The following is a 22,523-nucleotide window of genomic DNA, read 5'->3' as shown; positions in this document are numbered from 1 at the left end:
GAATTAGGCGCTATTTTTAAACCAAATGGCAAAGTCAAGGCAAGAAAAATAAAATTTTTATCTACTAAATGAAAATCGTGTGGAATAATGTATTTACCTGTCTGTATCTCAATAAAAGTCTGTCCTTGAGACTGGACTATCTGTTGGCATATGCTTTGAATATTTATTTTGTTAGTTATTTGAACATTAGAATTCTCTTTGTCAGAATTCTCTTTGAGAATAGAGATATCTGCACCTGTATCAAGACGGAAAATAAGTTTTACACCTGTTTCGACATGAATGAATGTGGTAAATATATTGAGATTATAATTGATGGCGTATACTCCATGATCGTCTTCTACTGGGTATCTAAAGGCTGTTGCGAGTTTCCCTGATCTTGGGTTACTCGTACATTGGCATTATTTCCGTTATTGTTATTCTGGTTGTTGTTACGGCCTCTGTTTCCCTTATTGCGGCCTCTATTATTGCGGTTATTATTTCCATTATTGCGGTTTTGATAACCGTTATTCTGGTAACCGTTATTTTGGTAACCGTTATTGTAGTTGCCTCTATAACCATTGTTATTGAAGCCTTTACCTCGGTTAGCACCTCTGTTGGCTTTGCCGTATCCTCTGTTAGATCTGTTACCTCTAAAGTACTTTATTGATGTCACCGGTAACTCTTCCACCCGTTCTTATGTATGCGCTTATCGCTGCATCCATTGTGGTGCAAGTCCCTGCTTCTAGTACTGTTTTGAAACTTTCGTGCTCAGCGCGATTTATCATGGTGTCAATTGCCTCTCTAGTACTTAGACTAGTGGCATGTTCTAGAGGTATACCCTCATCGATAAAGGAAGCTTCTAATAGCTTTCTCAGTCTATCAACTTCAGCGGTAAATTGCGTTGCAGTTTTACCTCTTTGCTGAACTGTTAATAGCTTTGCTTTGACATTACCGGATGTTTCACCGACAACTACTTTCTGCAATTTGTTTTTAACTGCTGGAATTGTCGGTTCATTTCAACTGAGTTCAAAATTGTGCCAACTATTTTTGATTTAATGACCTTAAATTGTAACCTTAATCTTTATTTGGCACTTGCGCCATTGAATTTTTCAACTTCAGTTATGTACACCTTTTAGAAAAAATTAAAAAAATAATGTAATGGGCTTGTGGTTACATGTGTGAAAAATTGATTAATGATAACACGATTTAATAAATATATAACATATATATATATAGATATGTGTTTTGGAATGAATTGTTGCGATACATATAATAAAAATACTTTTCGCTTATCTATCAAAAAATGCAGATTGTCAAATTTAAAACTTTACAACGAAAGTGTAGCCGATTTCAACGAAAGTGTTCCTTGCTCTTTCCTTAAGCAAGTTTTAAATTAAATTCTAATGATACGAATGACAGTTCGAAATTCAAAGTGTTCTTTTTCAAAATTTAGTACAGATTGTATATCAATTGTAGATATATCGAAATTTTTCGGCCGCAAACGAGCATTTGACAAAATGAGGGGGACCAGTTGCAGACCAATTCCATTGATCAACTTTCGGATTGTGAGATGTTTCTATCGGCCACGACGATTGAACAAGTATTACGATATTGTGAGTCTTCTATTACAAAATTAGTTTCCTTTTCACAGAAACAGACATAAATATTTGAATTATTGACTGTGATTTGAGTGATCGTTCGTTGTCTATACTATAAGAACTATAGGCACGAGATAAGTCTCTAAAACTCTTTAAAATCGAACGCGCCAGGCGCTATTTAAACGTATTGTCTATCTGGTTAACCCAGCTTTGATCGGAAGGCGTATATATATTTCTTGTTATATAAACGCTACAAAAGCTTCCAGAGCTTCTGCTCCTGCTGGATTTGCCCTCTAAACCTTCATCTGTTGCTTGTAGTAACTGCTCTTGGCTAGGCGGAACGATTCCGCCTTGATCGCATCCTCCATGGTGATGATCGGTTTCTTGGGGCAGTACTTAATAGTGTGCGCCGAGTCCCCAGATGCCCCACAGATAGGGCACACATAGGTGCGTAGTTTGGGGCACAGCACTCGGTTGAAGTTGTCTCGCACTGTGTGGCTGTTGACCACCGCCTCTGGTTCGTTGTTATTTTCACAAAAAACGCAGTGGCGGCTGATCTCTTTGACCTTGCTGTTGTATCGCTTGTACACCTTGTTATTGTTGTTAGTGGGATTAGAAGCTCCGCGCAGCTGGTCGGCCTGCACGGGCAATCCCAGACCCATTCCTACGCCGAGATTGGGAGACACGGTGGCCGCTGCTTGGACCTGAGCCTGAGCCTGGGCCTGCAAGCCCACTGTACTGGAGGCGGCTGGCATGTAAGACATGTTCCGCCACACGTTGTTCAGCTGCTCGCGGTAGTTGTTCAGCCAATGGGTGGCGAGTGGATTTGACATTAAGTTCGCTCCATTGGACTGCAGCTGGACAGGACTGCGGCCCAGTGGCAGATGCATCCCCTGCTGTTGCTGCGATGGCGGTGGCGTCTGCGGCTGTTGCGGAGTACTCCCGTAGGCAAAGCGGCTGAGATCATCGCTCGCATAGCCGTTGGTTGCGAACTCCTGCATCACGTCCTGCACCGATCCAGCCGCATTTTCTGCTGCGCCCGTCGTCACCTACGCAAAGATTTTCAAGGATCGCGCAATTTCGTCCTTTTGCTGGTGATTCGCACTAGCCGCTGCCGCTGATGCAGCCAGCGCCAATTGGTGCTGCGCCAGGGCCAGTTGTTGTTGCTGCTGCTGGAGCAGCAAGTGGTAGTGGTACTGTCGTTGTAGCAGGAGTGTATTGGCGGCGGCTGCGCTGTCGGCCAGAAAAGGAAAGTGCGTCGTTTGAGCAGCCGTCGTCGGGTCGGGGGTCAGCGGCGTAAGAGGGGTGCTGGGCGGACCTCAACTGCAATGTGTTCAAATGATCCCTTAGCTAAGTCTACCAATTGGATTGCCTTAATGAATCGTTGTAAATGGATCTTTTGTCCATAAAATTCTGGCACTGCGCAAGCGACATCCTTAATGTAAGACCTAATGGCTGCTGCTTGTTCAGTCATGGTTAAGGTATTTTCTAAGTCAGCTGCGTTATTGGTAGTATTTACTTCCTTCAGCACCAATGTTACTGGTATAGTTAGATCGTGAAGATCTTCCTCTTTAATGTCTTTCTCGACTACAGTTGTATATTCTTCGTCTGTGTCAGTGCTTTATTCATTAACATTTATGGTTAATGGAGTGTTTACTATAGTCGGAATTTCTATCTGGAGGCTGAATTTATTTTTTATTAATATTAATTTTTCCATGCCACCAGTAGTTCCGATACTTTAGCACACCGTTAACTGTTTAAATTCTTTCTATTCTGTTGTATCAGTTCTCTTACTTTATTATAACTATTTACCAATGTTTGGGCATTCTTATTTATTGTTACAGCTTGTATTGATCTATTTTGCATTAAGCATTTATAAGATTTCTTAAAATTTTCTTTTGATTCATTTATCTGATCAATAAGCTGTTCCCAGTCCATGCTGTGGTACCGGCTACTTCGATACAAAGAAAACGATACCTTTACCTAGTATGCCAAAATCTAATAATTCTGATTTTACTTTTACACCTGGCAATGTCGTAAGTACAATTGCCTTTTCTGTGTAACTATTAAAAGGGTATAACGGGGAGGTGTTTGATAATTCATATGTAGTCATATATAAATTTTCGAAATCATTTATGGACATTTGAATATTACTTATAATATTCAATGCTTTATTCCTAAAATCTGGGTCATGTTCATAGACTTTATCTATAGTGCGCTGTGTTTGAGCTACAGTCATGGCTATTAATATATATTTCTGGGTTATTATTTATGTAAAAGCAATATTACTTTTTTTTTTTTTTTTTTTTTAAACTCCATATTTCATTCATAATTGAGTTCGATGTATGAGAACTTTCCTTAAATATTATCTAAACCGTTTGCAGCGCTACGGTATTGTTTCCTGAGACACTTGTTATGTAGCTTGTATATTTTTATTATTGCATTGGATACCATAATTAGAGCAATTACAATTAGTAATATGGTTATCCAGAACAAGTCTGCATTTTGGACTTCCACTTTATTTATAACATTTGCTGTGGAGTCAACAGTTTTAGTTTATACCCATTTTGGGTATATTAATTTCAAAGTTTTGTAAAAAGTTTTCTTTATTTTTATATATTACTTCAGTTTTGCTTATTCTATTTGTCTCTATGGACATTTATATTTGTAATTATTTCTTTCGCAAATTTTAGCGTTTTAGCAAAATTGATTATGTTTTACATCATTGCCTGCCTGATTCTAGCTAAGGCTTCACGGGCCATATTGGGTTAACAGGGCATAATAGTATATGCTCCATTTTACAATGTGTTTTACAAATTTTTTTTTTATATAATTAATATATTTTGGTTTTTCTTTTACTGCTGCTGATGTTGTTGATCTGCCGGTGTCAGCTGGGCGTCGCCGGGGGTGGCACGCTGACACTACCTCGCTGCTGTCTACATCTGGGCTGCTGATGATGTTGAGGGCTGCTCAAAATTCCCCAGGCAGTGAGGACTCCAGACTCCTTTGCAGTCCTGTGGGCAGATCTTCTTAGGCTTTGTTAATGCCGGTGCTGGACATGCTGTCGGTTTCGGAACTTCATTAATGACTGTTATATTTTTGGAATTTTCTGAGTGAGTTTTCTCGAGTTTTTGGGCTTTCAATTCTTGCTGATATTGCAGCAAGTGGTCTAGCTCTGCATGTAGCTTTAGAGCTTTCGACCAAACCGGTGGCGTTTGTTGACCGTATATTAGCCACCTTACGTGGGCTATACGTATGTTTAACAAGTTCACAAGTATCTGCATATTCAATTTTAAGTATATTTCGGCTAAGCCTAAACCGCGTAGCTGCGCTGCCGGGTACGCCAGCAGCGGAGCGGCTCTCTTATGTATATCTTATATATCTATGCTTATCGCGAGAGTGAGTTATGCACATATGTATTGTGCATTTGGTAGGCGTGGGAATGCTGACCATGCACTTATACTTTATAGCCTTCAAGTGGACGATCATGTTACATACGTCTTGGAGTTTATTGACATAAACATAGAAACAAGGTGCTGCTATGCGTTTGAATGCTTATTGTATTTTAATGTTCTTAATATTATATATGCGCATACTACACAACATATACTACATCTATATACATTACATATATTACATCTACATATATCACATATACATTACATATATTACATCTACATATATCACATATACATTACATATATTACATCCACATATATTACCGACATACATTGCGCATATTATCTGCATTCTTTTTAAACATATACCAAAGTGTAAATTGTTTTCCGTCGGCAAATCCAAACCACAAATAAAATTTATTCAAAGTGCCGACGCAGAAAAGGCGTTTTGTTTTTCATAAATTTTGTCCATAAATTTCCAAATCAACTTCCGAGCAATAAATTAAAACGGTTTTTCTTTTTTTTCAACAAATAAATTTTTCAATATTTATTAAATTATTTTTTAAATTTTCAAAAAATTTAAAAAAACTACAAGACAATAATGTTTTTATCCATAAATCAATAATACGACCGCCAAATATAAGTCGTTCACCCGACAAATATTTTTTCCTGTATTGCTTGGATATTAATTTGTGTTTGTTTTAGAAGTACTTACAACGCGGAGAAGAGATTCAAATTCCACCATTCCAATTTCTCCGTTTCCAGTTGTAAACAAAAAAATAAAATTTTCTACGTTCTAATAAACATTTTTTTCACCGTGTTCCACATTCCAAGTGCTCCAACCGTAAATCAGGTGGACCCAATTACCATAAATCACAGGTCATTTATATTATACAATTCGCTGTTCACTCCGAGTCACCTGTCCAATTAGTCGAAACTACGGCGTTTCCACTTCGTAAATTTTACACCACTTTCTCACCCATTACATCCTATACGGTCTTTTTCCGCTGCTTTATACCGTTCACGGCGGCAAGGTTCAATTTATTAAGTGCAGTCTAAGGAATCTGTCCACATTTTCAAAAGTGTGACCTTGCTCCAAAACCGCTTCCTTTCCGTTTCGCATTTCTTCGATTATGCCCATCGGGGACGATAAGAAGAAATTGTACGCTGACAAACCCAGGTCTATTTTTTCACCACAAGGGCCCAAGAGTCCAATAATCCGAAGCATTTCGGTGAAAACGCCTGCGCAGATTTCCGACGACTGTGCTAAAAAATGGCTGCTTCCGATCTAGCGCTAGCCAAATTTATTTCGGTTTCTGACCGCTTAAGCGAATTTGAGGCTCAGATTAACACTCCGGAATCCGCAGCTCCAACCGTCATGATGCTTAGCGTCCGTCGCGACCAAGTCCCTTTGGGACAAGGTTGAAAAGGAATTCGAGCACGTGTCAGTTCATCCCAGCCGCGTTAGCTGCGCCGCAGGCCTACATTTCCACTGGCTGTCAGTTGCCTCCATGCGATACAGAAGTTTTCGCAGGCGACTATCTTCGCTGGCCGACTTTCCGGGTTTTTTTCATAGCCATTTATATCCAAAATCCACGGCTGACTCCGGTTGAAAAGTTATTCCATTTAAATACCAAAACAAGTGGCGACGCGCATGCCATCGTTTCGATTTCGCCTCTCACCAACGAGGGTTTCCGCTCTGCGTGGGAGAACCTAACAGAGCGTTTCGAAAATAAACGATTGTTGGTAAAGAGTCAATTGAAAATACTGTTTAATGTGCAGTCGATATCACAGGAATCTGGGGCGGCCTTGAAGGTACTGCAAACTACTGTTCAAGGTTGCTTGACTGCCTTAGAAATGTCAGGCATCAAAACTGAGAACTGGGACTGCATGCTGGTATATCTGTGTTCATCCAAGCTCCCGAAGATAACTCTCTCCTTATGGGAGCAGTCGCTCCATAAGAAAGCCGACATCCCGACATGGGTACAGCTGAACACTTTCCTCACAGAACGTCATCGAACCCTAGAGGCCATCGATGATGTGAGACCGTCGGTACCAAGTCAGTCGCACTCCAAAGCGATGAACTCAAGTGGGCCCTCTAGAAAACTAAATTCCTATGAGACGAAAGTAGCTCCAAAAACCAAAAGTTGCGACTTGTGCAACAAGGAAAACCATGCTGTCCGTGTATGTCCGCGTATGTCCGCGTTTTCTCCAAATGTCGGTTGACGACGGGTCAGCCTACATTAAAAGGAAGCAGTTATGCTTAAACTGCTTTGCAAAGGGACATCAGCTTCGTGAGTGCAAAAGCACGCACAATTGTTTTACTTGCCGTGGCCGGCATCACACGTTGTTGCACCGAAACAACCCCTTTTCCAGCAATTCAAATCCTGCAAGGCCAATTTCTGCTAATCAAGCCAATTTCGTTCCAAATGAGCAAGCAAATGAGTTCAAAATTATTTCGCCACTGCATCCTTCTTGGCAGTGCCGTAATCAATATTTCCCATCTTGGCACTAACTTTAAGGCACGCGCCCTGATCGACTCCGGATCAGAGGCAACATTCATAACCGAGCGACCGTTCAATCTAATTAGATTGCCATTCCAGGTGGTTCAAGCCCAAGTCTCAGGCTTAAGCCAAACAGTAGCCGCTCAGTCCAAGAAGCTCTGCAGTTTCACCATCCGATCTCCGACTAGGCCCGCGTTGCAGCTGGAGACGACGGCCTATGTCCTCCCTCAACTAGCCGGAAATCTGCCTTCCTACCCAATTCCGCAAAATTTCCTTCGGGATCTTCCCGATTTTCCACGGGAGGATCCAAAATTCTATGAGAGCGCACAAATAGATGTCCTTATCGGAGCCGACATTCTGCCTTCGGTGCTTCTGAGTGGAGCAAAAACCAATATCTGTGGCTCTCTCTTAGGGCAAGAGACCATTTTCGGCTGGCTACTAACTGGGCCAGTGTCAGGCTCAGCACAAAGCAGAATTTCCTCCTTTTCGACGCGGATCTCCCACGCGTACGATAATTCACTGAACAAACAACTCACAAAATTTTGGGAGGTGGAGAATATACCAACAAAGTTGGTAAAAGAATCCGATTCCATGTGCGAGAAGAATTTCCTTCAAACGACCAGGAGAAACGTGTGCGGCAAATATGTCGTTACTCTGCCTTTTCGCGACCCAGAACATATCGGTTCCGGGCTAGGGCATTCTTGGTCTCTCGCATTGGCTCAGTTTTTAAGAAATGAGCAGCGTCTAAAAAGAGATGAGGCCTTAAAAGCGAGATACGATTCAGTGATCCAGGAATATCTCGACTTAAAGCACATGCGACAAGTTCTTCCTACCCATGATTGCAACGCGTATTATATGCCACATCACGCCGTCTTAAAACCGGATAGCGTAACTACTAAACTCCGTGTAGTATTCAATGCCTCCAGCCCTTCATCGAATGGTACCAGTTTAAATGATATCCTTCATGCTGGCCCTGTCTTACAGTCCGACTTGACCATTCAAATTCTGAAGTGGCGCTATTTCCGATACGTGTTCAGCGCCGACATCGAAAAAATGTATCGGCAGATCTGGGTAGATCCGAAGCACACTCCATTCCAACGAATACTTTTCCGTAACAATAGAGGGGAAATCACAGATTTCGAATTGAAAACAGTAACCTTTGGAGTCAATTGCGCGCCTTTCCTGGCCATCCAAGTACTGCAGCAGCTAGCAGCTGACGTAGAACTCAGCCATCCAAAAGCTAGCAATATCATTCAAAATTTCATGTATGTGGGTGATTTTCTAGCCGGAGCGGACTCCACGGAAAAAGCTCAGCTCATGGTGCAAGAGCTCCGAGACGCTCTGAATTCCGCCGGATTTCCATTGAGGAAATGGACCTCCAACCAAAAGGAAGTTTTAGCGGCCATTCAATGCAACCATCTATTAAATACTGATTTTCTCGATATCGATGCAGAAAGCACTGCCAAAACCCTCGGTAATCGCTGGAAGGCAACCTCCGACGAATTCTTCTTCGTTCTGCCTGAGTTGGCTATTGAAACGTCCTTTACAAAACGCCAAGTCCTGTCCCAAATTGCCAAATTGTTCGACCCTGCAGGCTGGTTAGCGCCGTTTACGTTCAAGCTAAAATTTTCAAGAAGGAGATTTGGCTACAGGAGCTTGGATGGGACGAAAACATTCCAAATGAGCTTTTTCAGCGATGGCTTAATTTTCTCCGAAGTTATTCGGTTTTAGAGCAGATACGCATTCCATGCTGGCTCTCGTTTCATCCAGATTTCAAGGTCAAGCATCATGGCTTTTGCGATGCATCGCAAAAGGCTTATGGGGCGGCAATATATGTCCGCGCAGAAGTGGGCAGCACCATTATCGTGCAACTCCTAACCGCGAAAACCCGGGTAGCACCAGTCAAAACGGTTTCGCTTCCACGACTGGAGCTGTGCGGAGTGTTATTGCTTTCCGAAATGGCTGCAGCCATCATTCCGCAGATGCCTAAGATCAACTCCGAACTTTATTGCTGGACAGACTCCACGATAGTGCTTGCATGGTTAAGCAAGCCAGGGTGCCAGTGGACCACATTTGTAGCCAATAGGGTGACGAAGATCGTCCAGGCCACAAAAGCAGAGAATTGGTCTCATGTTCAATCTGAGCATAATCCAGCAGACCTGGCAAGTAGAGTTTCCCTCCAAGATCTAGCCGATAGCCAGTTATGGTGGCACGGACCGACTTGGTTGCTAAATCCACGCAACCAATGGCCAACTCAGGTCGACAACGCTCCGGTGACCGATCTGGAGAAGCGTGCTCTGAAAGTCCATCTCGCAAAAGCTCCTTCTGAAGTGTTGTTGGCACGTTTTTCCAAGCTTGAGAAAGACCTACGAGTCCTCGCTTATGTTCATCGCTTCATACAGCGGTGCAGGAAGCAAACATCTTCATCTGATGTGCATTTGCTGGCCACTGAAATCGTCGCCACCGAGCGGTTCCTAATTTCGAACACTCAGCGCAGAGAATTCCCTGTGAAATATCACTGCCTTAGTGAAAAGCGTCCAGTGCCAAGTTCAAGTGCCATCCTAAGCATGAACCCGTTTCTAGATCCGCAAGGACTGATCAGGGCGTGCGGCCGTGTGGCGGCTTCCGAAAGCCTTCAATACAATGAACGGCATCCAGTGATTCTTCCGTATAACTGCCTGCTTTCTCGCCTCCTTGCGAATTTCACTCATCGCATAACTCTCCATGGTGGTAACCAGTTAATGGTGCGCCTCATCCGGTCGAAATACTGGATTCCGAGAATTAAGAACCTGATGAAAGCAGTAGTAAATTCGTGCAAAGTATGTGTGATCCACAAAAAGCTGTTGCAAAGCCAACTGATGGGTGTCCTGCCAAAAGAAAGAGCATCGTTCTCCCGAACGTATACTGGCATGGATTACGCCGGTCCGTTCGATATAAAGAACTATACGGGAAGAGCATGTCTTATCAAAAAAGGGTATGTGATAGGTTTTGTTTGTTTCTCCACCAAGGCGTAAATAGTTTTAAGACGCTATTTTACAAGTGCACTGCCACACGAAAAGACACGTTCGAAGAGCTCTCCACGCTCTTGTCAAAAATAGAAGCGTGCCTTAGCTCCAGGCCGCTCTCTTCTATGTCAGAGGATTCGACAGATTTGCTGGCTCTGACGCCAGGTCATTTCCTTGTCGGGGTACCCCTTATTTCCACGGTGGAACCCGAATTAAAGGAAGAAACGAAATCCATTCTAAATCGGTGGCAGCATTTGAAAGCTCTCCATCAGCAGTTCCGTGTGCGATGGAAAGAAGAGTACCCCAAAGAACTCCACAAGCGCACTATATGGCAGGCCCCGTCCAAAAATCTCCGCATCGGTGAAATGGTCGTCATCAAGGACGTCAACTTACCCTCTAATGTGTGATGGATTGGCAGAATTGAGTCTGTCTTCCCAGGACCCAACGGCAACGTCCGTGTAGTAAATATCCGTACTGCACGTGGAGTTGTTAAACGTCCAGTGGCAAACGTGGTGCTTTTGCCGACGGAGTCTTCCGAATCTCCACAATAATAGGCGCTCCTCTCGTCCTTAGTTGTAGTTCACTAGCACTAATCTCCAACCGGTGCCAACCCGGCAAGCATCTTCGGCCTCGTCCCAACGTTCCCGCCGGCAAAATCCGCCAACTCAGCGTAGGAGTTCACCTCCACGACGCCCGGAATCGACCACGCCAGGACCATCGCTCTCGTCGCTGCTGCAACGCCACAGCGTGAACATCCTTCCGACACCGCTGGTCAAGTTGGAGACCGGGACGAAGACCTTCGAGACCGCAGCACTCATCGATCCGTGCACCCCCATGAGCTGCATCGACGCTTCGTTGGCGTCAGCCTTTACGCTTCCGATGACCAATGTTGGCGATGAGAAGGTCTGCACGACGACGATTCGCTCCAGGGTCGACGCGAACACGAAGCTGGAAGTCGTGCGCAAGATCGAGCCCAGTGTGCGGATTCGCACACCTGTCCGGGCATTGAGCGACACAGTGGTGTCCAAGTTCCGGGACATCATGCTGGCTGATGACTAGTTCTATCGGCCTGCTACCGTCTCCATAGTCTTGGGAGCAGATGTTTATCCAAAGGTCATCCAATCCGGATTCCTGACCTTCGACGAGGGAATGCCGGTCGCTCAGAAAACTGTTTTTGGGTGGATCGTGTCCGGTGCCTGCAGCAAGCCGTAGGATGGCTATGTAAGGGGGGCGGAATGTTCAAGTTACGGGGTTTGGACTGTCACCCGCTCTCCGCTCCCTCTTACGCTCTCTCGCTCTTCACCACATAGTCAACAAGGAGTCTCCGCTGCGCTTGGGAGAGCCTAGCTAATTAGAATAAGCTTCAGTGTAAAAACTATTACTAACGAATAAACATACGTCCGGTTCCGCCCGCGCAATTAAGAAAAGTCAAGTGTTCGCCCTTTCGAGTGTTTTCTAGTTCAGCCGATTTGGAAAATTCCAGGACAGCAACCCTTATCACACCTAACACTAAGAACACCCACTTACCTAAATCGGAAAATGGTAATGAATATGCAGTCACTCTAATCTGTGACTTAACAAAATATTTAGTTGCCATACCAATTCCCAAAAAAAAATGCAAAGACAGTCGCAAAAGCTATATTTGAATCTTCAGAAGAAGTACGGTCCAATAAAGACGTTCATTACGAATATGGGAACAGAATATAAGAATAGCATTATAGCCGACGTATGCAAATATTTAAAAATAGACAACATAACGTCTACAGCTCACCAGCACCAGACATTAGGTAATGTATAGGTCATGTATGTGGATGATTTTCTAGCCGGAGCGGACTCCACGGAAAAAGCTCAGCTCATGGTGCAAGAGCTCCGAGACGCTCTGAATTCCGCCGGATTTCCATTGAGGAAATGGACCTTCAACCAAAAGGAAGTTTTTGCGGCCATTCAATGCAACCATCTATTAAATACTGATTTTCTCGAGATCGATGCAGAAAGCACTGCCAAAACCCTCGGTAATCGCTGGAAGGCAAGCTCCGACGAATTCTTCTTCGTTCTGCCTGAGTTGGCTATTGAAACGTCCTTTACAAAACGCCAAGTCCTGTCCCAAATTGCCAAATTGTTCGACCCTGCAGGCTGGTTAGCGCCGTTTACGTTCAAGCTAAAATTTTCAAGAAGGAGATTTGGCTACAGGAGCTTGGATGGGACGAAAACATTCCAAATGAGCTTTTTCAGCGATGGCTTAATTTTCTCCGAAGTTATTCGGTTTTAGAGCAGATACGCATTCCATGCTGGCTCTCGTTTCATCCAGATTTCAAGGTCAAGCATCATGGCTTTTGCGATGCATCGCAAAAGGCTTATGGGGCGGCAATATATGTCCGCGCAGAAGTGGGCAGCACCATTATCGTGCAACTCCTAACCGCGAAAACCCGGGTAGCACCAGTCAAAACGGTTTCGCTCCCACGACTGGAGCTGTGCGGAGTGTTATTGCTTTCCGAAATGGCTGCAGCCATCATTCCGCAGATGCCTACGATCAACTCCGAACTTTATTGCTGGACGGACTCCACGATAGTGCTTGCATGGTTAAGCAAGCCAGGGTGCCAGTGGACCACATTTGTAGCCAATAGGGTGACGAAGATCGTCCAGGCCACAAAAGCAGAGAATTGGTCTCATGTTCAATCTGAGCATAATCCAGCAGACCTGGCAAGTAGAGTTTCCCTCCAAGATCTAGCCGATAGCCAGTTATGGTGGCACGGACCGACTTGGTTGCTAAATCCACGCAACCAATGGCCAACTCAGGTCGACAACGCTCCGGTGACCGATCTGGAGAAGCGTGCTCTGAAAGTCCATCTCGCAAAAGCTTCTTCTGAAGTGTTGTTGGCACGTTTTTCCAAGCTTGAGAAAGACCTACGGGTCCTCGCTTATGTTCATCGCTTCATACAGCGGTGCAGGAAGCAAACATCTTCATCTGATGTGCATTTGCTGGCCACTGAAATCGTCGCCACCGAGCGGTTCCTAATTTCGAACACTCAGCGCAGAGAATTCCCTGTGAAATATCACTGCCTTAGTGAAAAGCGTCCAGTGCCAAGTTCAAGTGCCATCCTAAGCATGAACCCGTTTCTAGATCCGCAAGGACTGATCAGGGCGTGCGGCCGTGTGGCGGCTTCCGAAAGCCTTCAATACAATGAACGGCATCCAGTGATTCTTCCGTATAACTGCCTGCTTTCTCGCCTCCTTGCGAATTTCACTCATCGCATAACTCTCCATGGTGGTAACCAGTTAATGGTGCGCCTCATCCGGTCGAAATACTGGATTCCGAGAATTAAGAACCTGATGAAAGCAGTAGTAAATTCGTGCAAAGTATGTGTGATCCACAAAAAGCTGTTGCAAAGCCAACTGATGGGTGTCCTGCCAAAAGAAAGAGCATCGTTCTCCCGAACGTATACTGGCATGGATTACGCCGGTCCGTTCGATATAAAGAACTATACGGGAAGAGCATGTCTTATCAAAAAAGGGTATGTGATAGGTTTTGTTTGTTTCTCCACCAAGGCCATCCATTTAGAGCCTACATTTGACTTAACGACCGAAAAGTTTCTGGCCGCTTTCGGTCGTTTTGTATCCAGAAGGACACCCTCCACGTCAAGTCCAGTCAAACAATGGCAAAACCTTTGTTGGCGCTGCCACCCTGCTTTCGCGCGATTTCCTTCAAGCCGTAAAAGAGTCGGTGACGAATGCCTATAGTCATCAAGAGATGCAATGGCAATTTATTTCTCCGGGGGCACCTCATATGGGAGGCCTTTGGGAAGCAGGCGTAAATAGTTTTAAGACGCTATTTTACAAGTGCACTGCCACACGAAAAGACACGTTCGAAGAGCTCTCCACGCTCTTGTCAAAAATAGATGCGTGCCTTAACTCCAGGCCGCTCTCTTCTATGTCAGAGGATTCGACAGATTTGCTGGCTCTGACGCCAGGTCATTTCCTTGTCGGGGTACCCCTTATTTCCACGGTGGAACCCGAATTAAAGGAAGAAACGAAATCCATTCTAAATCGGTGGCAGCATTTGAAAGCTCTCCATCAGCAGTTCCGTGTGCGATGGAAAGAAGAGTACCCCAAAGAACTCCACAAGCGCACTATATGGCAGGCCCCGTCCAAAAATCTCCGCATCGGTGAAATGGTCGTCATCAAGGACGTCAACTTACCCTCTAATGAGGTATGGATTGGCAGAATTGAGTCTGTCTTCCCAGGACCCAACGGCAACGTCCGTGTAGTAAATATCCGTACTGCACGTGGAGTTGTTAAACGTCCAGTGGCAAACGTGGTGCTTTTGCCGACGGAGTCTTCCGAATCTCCACAATAATAGGCGCTCCTCTCGTCCTTAGTTGTAGTTCACTAGCACTAATCTCCAACCGGTGCCAACCCGGCAAGCATCTTCGGCCTCGTCCCAACGTTCCCGCCGGCAAAATCCGCCAACTCAGCGTAGGAGTTCACCTCCACGACGCCCGGAATCGACCACGCCAGGACCATCGCTCTCGTCGCTGCTGCAACGCCACAGCGTGAACATCCTTCCGACACCGCTGGTCAAGTTGGAGACCGGGACGAAGACCTTCGAGACCGCAGCACTCATCGATCCGTGCACCCCCATGAGCTGCATCGACGCTTCGTTGGCGTCAGCCTTTACGCTTCCGATGACCAATGTTGGCGATGAGAAGGTCTGCACGACGACGATTCGCTCCAGAGTCGACGCGAACACGAAGCTGGAAGTCGTGCGCAAGATCGAGCCCAGTGTGCGGATTCGCACACCTGTCCGGGCATTGAGCGACACAGTGGTGTCCAAGTTCCGGGACATCATGCTGGCTGATGACTAGTTCTATCGGCCTGCTACCGTCTCCATGGTCTTGGGAGCAGATGTTTATCCAAAGGTCATCCAATCCGGATTCCTGACCTTCGACGAGGGAATGCCGGTCGCTCAGAAAACTGTTTTTGGGTGGATCGTGTCCGGTGCCTGCAGCAAGCCGTAGGATGGCTATGTAAGGGAGGCGGAATGTCCAAGTTACGGGGTTTGGACTGTCACACGCTCTCCGCTCCCTCTTACGCTCTCTCGCTCTTCACCACATAGTCAACAAGGAGTCTCCGCTGCGCTTGGGAGAGCCTAGCTAATTAGAATAAGCTTCAGTGTAAAAACTATTACTAACGAATAAACATACGTCCGGTTCCGCCCGCGCAATTAAGAAAAGTCAAGTGTTCGCCCTTTCGAGTGTTTTCTAGTTCAGCCGATTTGGAAAATTCCAGAACAGCAACCCTTATCACACCTAACACTAAGAACACCCACTTACCTAAATCGGAAAATGGTAATGAATATGCAGTCACTCTAATCTGTGACTTAACAAAATATTTAGTTGCCATACCAATTCCCAAAAAAAAATGCAAAGACAGTCGCAAAAGCTATATTTGAATCTTTCATTCTGAAGTACGGTCCAATAAAGACGTTCATTACGAATATGGGAACAGAATATAAGAATAGCATTATAGCCGACGTATGCAAATATTTAAAAATAGACAACATAACGTCTACAGCTCACCAGCACCAGACATTAGGTAACGTTGAAAGAAGTCATAGAACCTTCAACGAATACATACATTCATATATATCAGTAGATAAAACTGACTGGGACTTGTGGTTACAATATATTGTGTATTGTTTTAACACTACACCGTCCATAACGCATAATTACTGTCCATATGAACTTGTATTTGGTAGGACTAGTAACTTAGTAAAACAACTTAGTAACATAGATAATATAGACCCTATATATAACGTAGATGTTTATGCTAGAGAAGTTAAGTTTAGACTAGAAAACGCGTACAAAAGGGCACGCATATTATTAGAAAACAATAAAATAAAACAAAAACACAATTATGATAAGAAAGTTAGCGATTTTAAACTAAATGTAGGAGATTACGTTTTAATAAAAAACGAAACACATATTGAAACGCTTCAAAAAAAAAAAACAACAAACAACAAAACAACAACGATCGCCGGGTGTGTCCGGCGCCACCAGTCATAGCAGGCGTGGGATTGGCGGCTTGTTGTTTCACCAGGCGTTTACCTTGGGGATCGCAGCCGTTAGCTACCGTCAGTCTGCATGCGACGACAATCCTTAGCCCAGCGAAACGGCCTGCACCACTCAGGACGATAAGAACGGCGGGACAGCAGAACGAAGCCGCTGAGTAGACAATCCAGGCCCGTCCGCACCGTAAAACGTTCGTCTTTCACAAGTCGTCTTGCTACAGGGACTGCGGCGTAAACCGGGTGATTGCGTGGAGCGTCGGAAGGAACTTAACAGGCGTCTGGCGGGACCGGCCGGGACAAAGCAAGGGACAGGAGGTTGCGGCTAGCGAGGCGTATGCTTTGAAATCACAGCACTTGCTCGCCCTAGTCTGGGAACGGTGACGCTTCCCTAAGCCCACAGCCTTATCTCTCACCACCAATCACACAATCGGCAGTACCAGTTTTACTCTGAAAACGCAAAGTGCAATTCGGTTCACTTCTAATGTGGTGAATGTTTTTTCGTTATGGATTAGTATCAGGTGGAGTATCACATTAAAAATTTCATTCATTTTATTGTAATATACTTATATGGTTGATTCTACTCGACACATATACATTCAGACATGGTTTATTTCTTTTCCACCGAAATTTCCCGTTCTAAACATTCTCACATGTTATATTTCCATTCCTATGAATTACTGGCCTTACAAAATTTTTTTTTATTAAGCTAAACAAAATATTTTTGGTAGTCGTAATATTCGTAATGTTCTAGGTCTTCTGATCTTCTATGTGTAGATAAATTTGGAGTTGAAAGCTATAAAAGTTTAGCGGCATCTGTATTCATAATAACATAGTCCCCTTATTCTAATAAGAGAGGGTATGTGTGCGTGTACATGGGCATTTTAACGAACTCTCTACGGATTGCAACGGCTAGCTTAGAGAGTTTGTTTGTTCGTCCCACCAAATTATTGATTTGTGTGATTGCCCGACCAAACAGAAGACAGAGTTTACTAATAAAAATATACCCATACCTTCAATGATTTTTTCCAACACCAACGGAATTTTTATTGCACCCATTCTCTGAAAACTACGACCTTTTATTAGGAAAAACATTTTGGCAGAGGAAAACGAAGGAAAGCCCAAGATCAATTGGTAACTCTTGACAATAACAATTACGAATTAATCGACGGCAAAGCAGCACAAGAAATGAGTCACTTTAAAGATGTAAGCATGGCAAACTGACACCATGCTCAGACAACCAATAAATAATTTATTATTAGAACCAGATCAATACAGACAAAACCAGACAAAAAAAAAACAACAAAAAAAATGTGTCTTCTTCTAAGAAAATTAAAAATAGAAGCATAAAGTAATTGTAAAAAAGAGGATAAATAGTTATTACGCAAAATGTTTCGAGACAAAACTTTTTCTAATAATTAAGATAGATAAGAAAAAGAATATTAACAAAAAAAAAAAAATTAAAAATGACTACATATATTACGTCATTTCTTTGAAAAGGGAGGTGTAGTGTATCTACCCTTCGATTAAGTAGAGTATATACTCTTGAAATACGATCTAACGCTTATACATAAGCCGATCGCGGAGCGTGAGAATGCTGAACATGCACTTAGCAGCCCAAGTGGTCAAGCCATACATAACATACATATGTATGCCTTCTGCATACACATGTATATGTATGCAAAATAAAGAGTACATAGTCTTAAGCACCCGATGACAGCATGCTACAAATTATTAAAAAACAAGAGAGAACGCTATAGTCGAGTTCCCCGACTATCTGATACCCGTTACTCAGTTAGTGGAAGGGAGAAGGAGAGTCTTAAACACAGTTTTTGGCGGTTTGTGGGCGTTAGAGTGGGCGTGGCAAAAAGGTTTCTGGCAAATCGATAGAAATTTACAAGACCAATACAAAAATGAAAAAATTTCAAATTATTTTTCAAAAGTGTGGGCGTAGCAGCTTTGGGCGGTTTGTGGGCGTTAGAGTGGGCGTGGCAAAAAGTTTTTTGGCAAATCGATAGAAATTTACAAGACCAATACAAAAATGAAAAAATATCAAAACATTTTTCAAAAGTGTGGGCGTGGCAGTTTTGGGCGGTTTGTGGGCGTTAGAGTGGGCGTGAATCGACAAACTTGCGCTGCGTCTATGTCTCTGGAGTCTGTATGCTTAATCTCAACTTTGTAGCTTTTGTAGTTCCTGAGATCACAGCGTTCATACGGACGGACAGACAGACGGACAGACGGACATGGTCATATCGACTCGGCTATTGGTCCTGATCAAGAATATATATACTTTATATGGTCGGAAACCCTTCCTTCTGCCTGTTACATACTTTTCAACGAATCTAGTATACCCTTTTACTCTACGAGTAACGGGTATAAAAATCACTCGAACAGAGCAGACACTCTGTACTTAACTGAATTCTGGTTAAAGTTATTATAAAGGTATTATAATATACTGATCGTAAGAAAACAAAGTTGGCACGAGAATTTATAAAATATATTAAGAAAATACGGGAGCTGTAATTTTTGCCTCTCTCTGCGTTCTTTGGACTCTTGACGACAAGGTCTCGTATTTTATCATTGGACCGAAATCCCTGGTTCTTAAGACGGTCTTCTCCCGAAATGAATAAACAAGAGACAAGAGGGATAAACCGTTAAAGGAGCCCTATATAAACAGGCCGAACGAGAAAACGGGTCAACAACATAAAGCAACGAAGTCAGCAAGGGAGATACAACCTTGATAGTCAGCAAGGAACAAAATCGCTACGTCGAGATGTCCCGATGAGGCGGCAGGTATCGTGGTGCAGAGCGGGTCGACTGTGTCGGAGAACCTGGCGATCGCCGGGTGTGTCCGGCGCCACCAGTCATAGCAGGCGTGGGGTTGGCGGCTTGTTGTTTCACCAGGCGTTTACCTTGGGGATCGCAGCCGTTAGCTACCGTCAGTCTGCATGCGACGACAATCCTTAGCCCAGCGAAACGGCCTGCACCACTCAGGACGATAAGAACGGCGGGACAGCAGAACGAAGCCGCTGAGCAGACAATCCAGGCCCGTCCGCACCGTAAAACGTTCGTCTTTCACAAGTCGTCTTGCTACAGGGACTGCGGCGTAAACCGGGTGATTGCGTGGAGCGTCGGAAGGAACTTAACAAGCGTCTTGCGGGACCGGCCGGGACAAAGCAAGGGACAGGAGGTTGCGGCTAGCGAGGCGTATGCTTTGAAATCACAGCACTTGCTCGCCCTAGTCTGGGAACGGTGACGCTTCCCTAAGCCCACAGCCTTATCTCTCACCACCAACCACATGTGGCCTCGGCAGTACCAGTTTTACTCCGAAACGCAAAGTGCAATTCGGTTCACTTCTAATGTGGTGAATGTTTTTTCGTTATGGATTAGTATCAGGTGGAGTATCACATTAAAAATTTCATTCATTTTATTGTAATATACTTATATGGTTGATTCTACTCGACACATATACATTCAGACATGGTTTATTTCTTTTCCACCGAAACTGGCCTTACAAAATTTTTTTTATTAAGCTAAACAAAATATTTTTGGTAGTCGTAATATTCGTAATGTTCTAGGTCTTCTGATCTTCTATGTGTAGATAAATTTGGAGTTGAAAGCTATAAAAGTTTAGCGGCATCTGTATTCATAATAACATAGTCCCCTTATTCTAGTAAGAGAGGGTATGTGTGCGTGTACATGGGCATTTTAACGAACTCTCTACGGATTGCAACGGCTAGCTTAGAGAGTTTGTTTGTTCGTCCCACCAAATTATTGATTTGTGTGATTGCCCGACCAAACAGAAGACAGAGTTTACTAATAAAAATATACCCATACCTTCAAAGATTTTTTCCAACACCAACGGAATTTTTATTGCACCCATTCTCTGAAAACTACGACCTTTTATTAGGAAAAACATTTTGGCAGAGGAAAACGAAGGAAAGCCCACGATCAATTGGTAACTCTTGACAATAACAATTACGAATTAATCGACGGCAAAGCAGCACAAGAAATGAGTCACTTTAAAGATGTAAGCATGGCAAACTGACACCATGCTCAGACAACCAAGAAATAATTTATTATTAGAACCAGATCAATACAGATTTAAAAATCTAAATAAAGGAAAATAGCAAGAGATAATACTACAGTCGAGTTCTCCGACTATCAGATAAATAATACTAAGCTAGTAGGGGAATTGCAAATGAGAAATTTTAACATTTTCTAGAATGTCGGTATTTTCGGAATGTCGGTGAAAGAAATTAAAAAATGTTGGCGTGTTAGTTTTTGGCGGTTTGTAGGTGTTAGAGTGTGCGTGGGAAATTTTTTTTGTAAATCGATGTAAATTTTAAAAATAATTATTACAAATAAATGAAACAAGAGACAATGCCAGTGAATACACCTAGTGAAAAAGCAAAGGAGAAATTTCAGCACTGACTGTTTTTGGCGGCTTGTGGTCGGTATGGTGGGATTTTTGGACCAATACGTAACCGGTAAAACAATACCGAATTATTTTTCAAAAGTGTGGGCATGGAACATTTATTGCGGCTTGTGGATGTGACAAAACGTTTTTTAGAAAATCGATACAAATGTACAAGATTATTACAATGATGGAAAAGTATTAAAACATTTTACAGAAGTGTGCGCGTGGCACAATTGGACGGTTTGTTGGCTTCAGAGTCAGCGTGGCAGCATTTGGAAACACACTTGCTCTGAATCTATGTCTCTGGAAGCTGCAAGCTTATTTCGACATTGTAGCTTTTGTAGTTCCAGAGATCATGGCGTTCATACGGACAGACGGACGGACGGACTTGGCTAGTTGGACTCGGATATAGATCCCGATCATATATACTCTAAATGGTCAGAAACGCTTTCTTCTGCCTGTTAAATACTTTTCAATGAATCTAGTATACACTTTAACCTGCTTTATCACTTTTTCCTGCAACAATACCATAACATGCAGTACATTACCAAGAGGGTGATAAGTTCACATTTACTAATCAAACCAAACATACAATTAATCTACCAATTTTTTCCAAATTATAGAGAAACCCACAATCTTATAAGCAAGAGGTCAAAACCCAAAAACAAGATATGCTAATAAATTCGCGATTAATTTTTTGTCAACGATGTTTGCAACCTTAATATTTCCCTAATAGACAACTACTCATCAATAATATAACACATGGATGCAGTATTTGCAATTTGGCAAAAATAGAGCACCGTAAACCAGACCAGGAGTTTCAACTCCGCACAAATCAGTTACGCAACAAGTCAACGCGTAGTAACGGCAGTGCGAAACCTGGAGAAAGAGAGTTTGGAGACTCTGAACTGGAGAAGGAGAGTTTGGAGGCTCTGAGAGAAGAGAGTTTGGAGACTCTGGAAGAAAGAGGGTGTGGAGACTCTGAACCTATAGGAAAGAGAGTTTGGAGAGTCAGAAGGTTTAAAGGCGAACTTTGGACCGGGCCAACGGTAAAATCGTGGACCGGAGACTGGAGACCAAAGGGATGAACCGTTAGAGGAGGCCTATATAAGCAAACCGAACGCTGGAAGCTGGACAGTCGACGAGAACAAGTATACCAATCATCAACGTAAGAACGAAGTCAGCAGAGGAGCTACAGCCGTGGTAGTCAATAAGGGCAAGATCGCTACGTTAAGACGTTCGGGGCGAGACGCCGAATTGAGACGCAGGTAGCTGAAGTCCAGTACGACGAAGCACGAGAAGCCTAGAAGCACTCAACAGGCGAAGCTAAACTAAGGAGGGCACAGGATAAGCGGCAGGGATTGTGGTGTAGACCCGTAGAACTCTGTAGGAGACCGCGAACTTGAACCAGGCGATCGCCTAGGTGTGTCCGTGCGATCCAAACAGGCGTGATACCGCCGCCACCAGTCCGAACCAGACGCGGAGTTGGCGTGTTGCTGTCCCAAAGGCATTTGCCTTGGGGATCACAGCCGCTTGCTGCCGTGAGTCTGCGTAA

General features: G+C 43.7%; 1 protein-coding gene and 1 pseudogene across 1 annotated transcript; one reads left to right on the top strand and one right to left on the bottom strand.

The window, feature by feature from the left end:
• Window positions 1-1,038: 1,038 nt before the first annotated feature.
• LOC6540469 (protein nanos-like) lies at window positions 1,039-5,958 on the bottom strand. Its single transcript, XM_043207242.1, is given in 2 exon segments — window positions 1,039-2,895; window positions 5,955-5,958. Coding segments are annotated over 2 exon segments (1,029 nt in total). The 3' UTR covers window positions 1,039-1,870.
• LOC122319645 lies at window positions 5,864-14,393 on the top strand (annotated as a pseudogene).
• The last annotated feature ends 8,130 nt before the right edge of the window (window positions 14,394-22,523 follow it).

Source organism: Drosophila yakuba, unplaced genomic scaffold, assembly GCF_016746365.2.
Source record: "Drosophila yakuba strain Tai18E2 unplaced genomic scaffold, Prin_Dyak_Tai18E2_2.1 Segkk2_quiver_pilon_scaf, whole genome shotgun sequence".
Classification (NCBI taxonomy): domain Eukaryota; kingdom Metazoa; phylum Arthropoda; class Insecta; order Diptera; family Drosophilidae; genus Drosophila; species Drosophila yakuba.
This window is presented reverse-complemented; position numbering and strand designations above follow the sequence as displayed.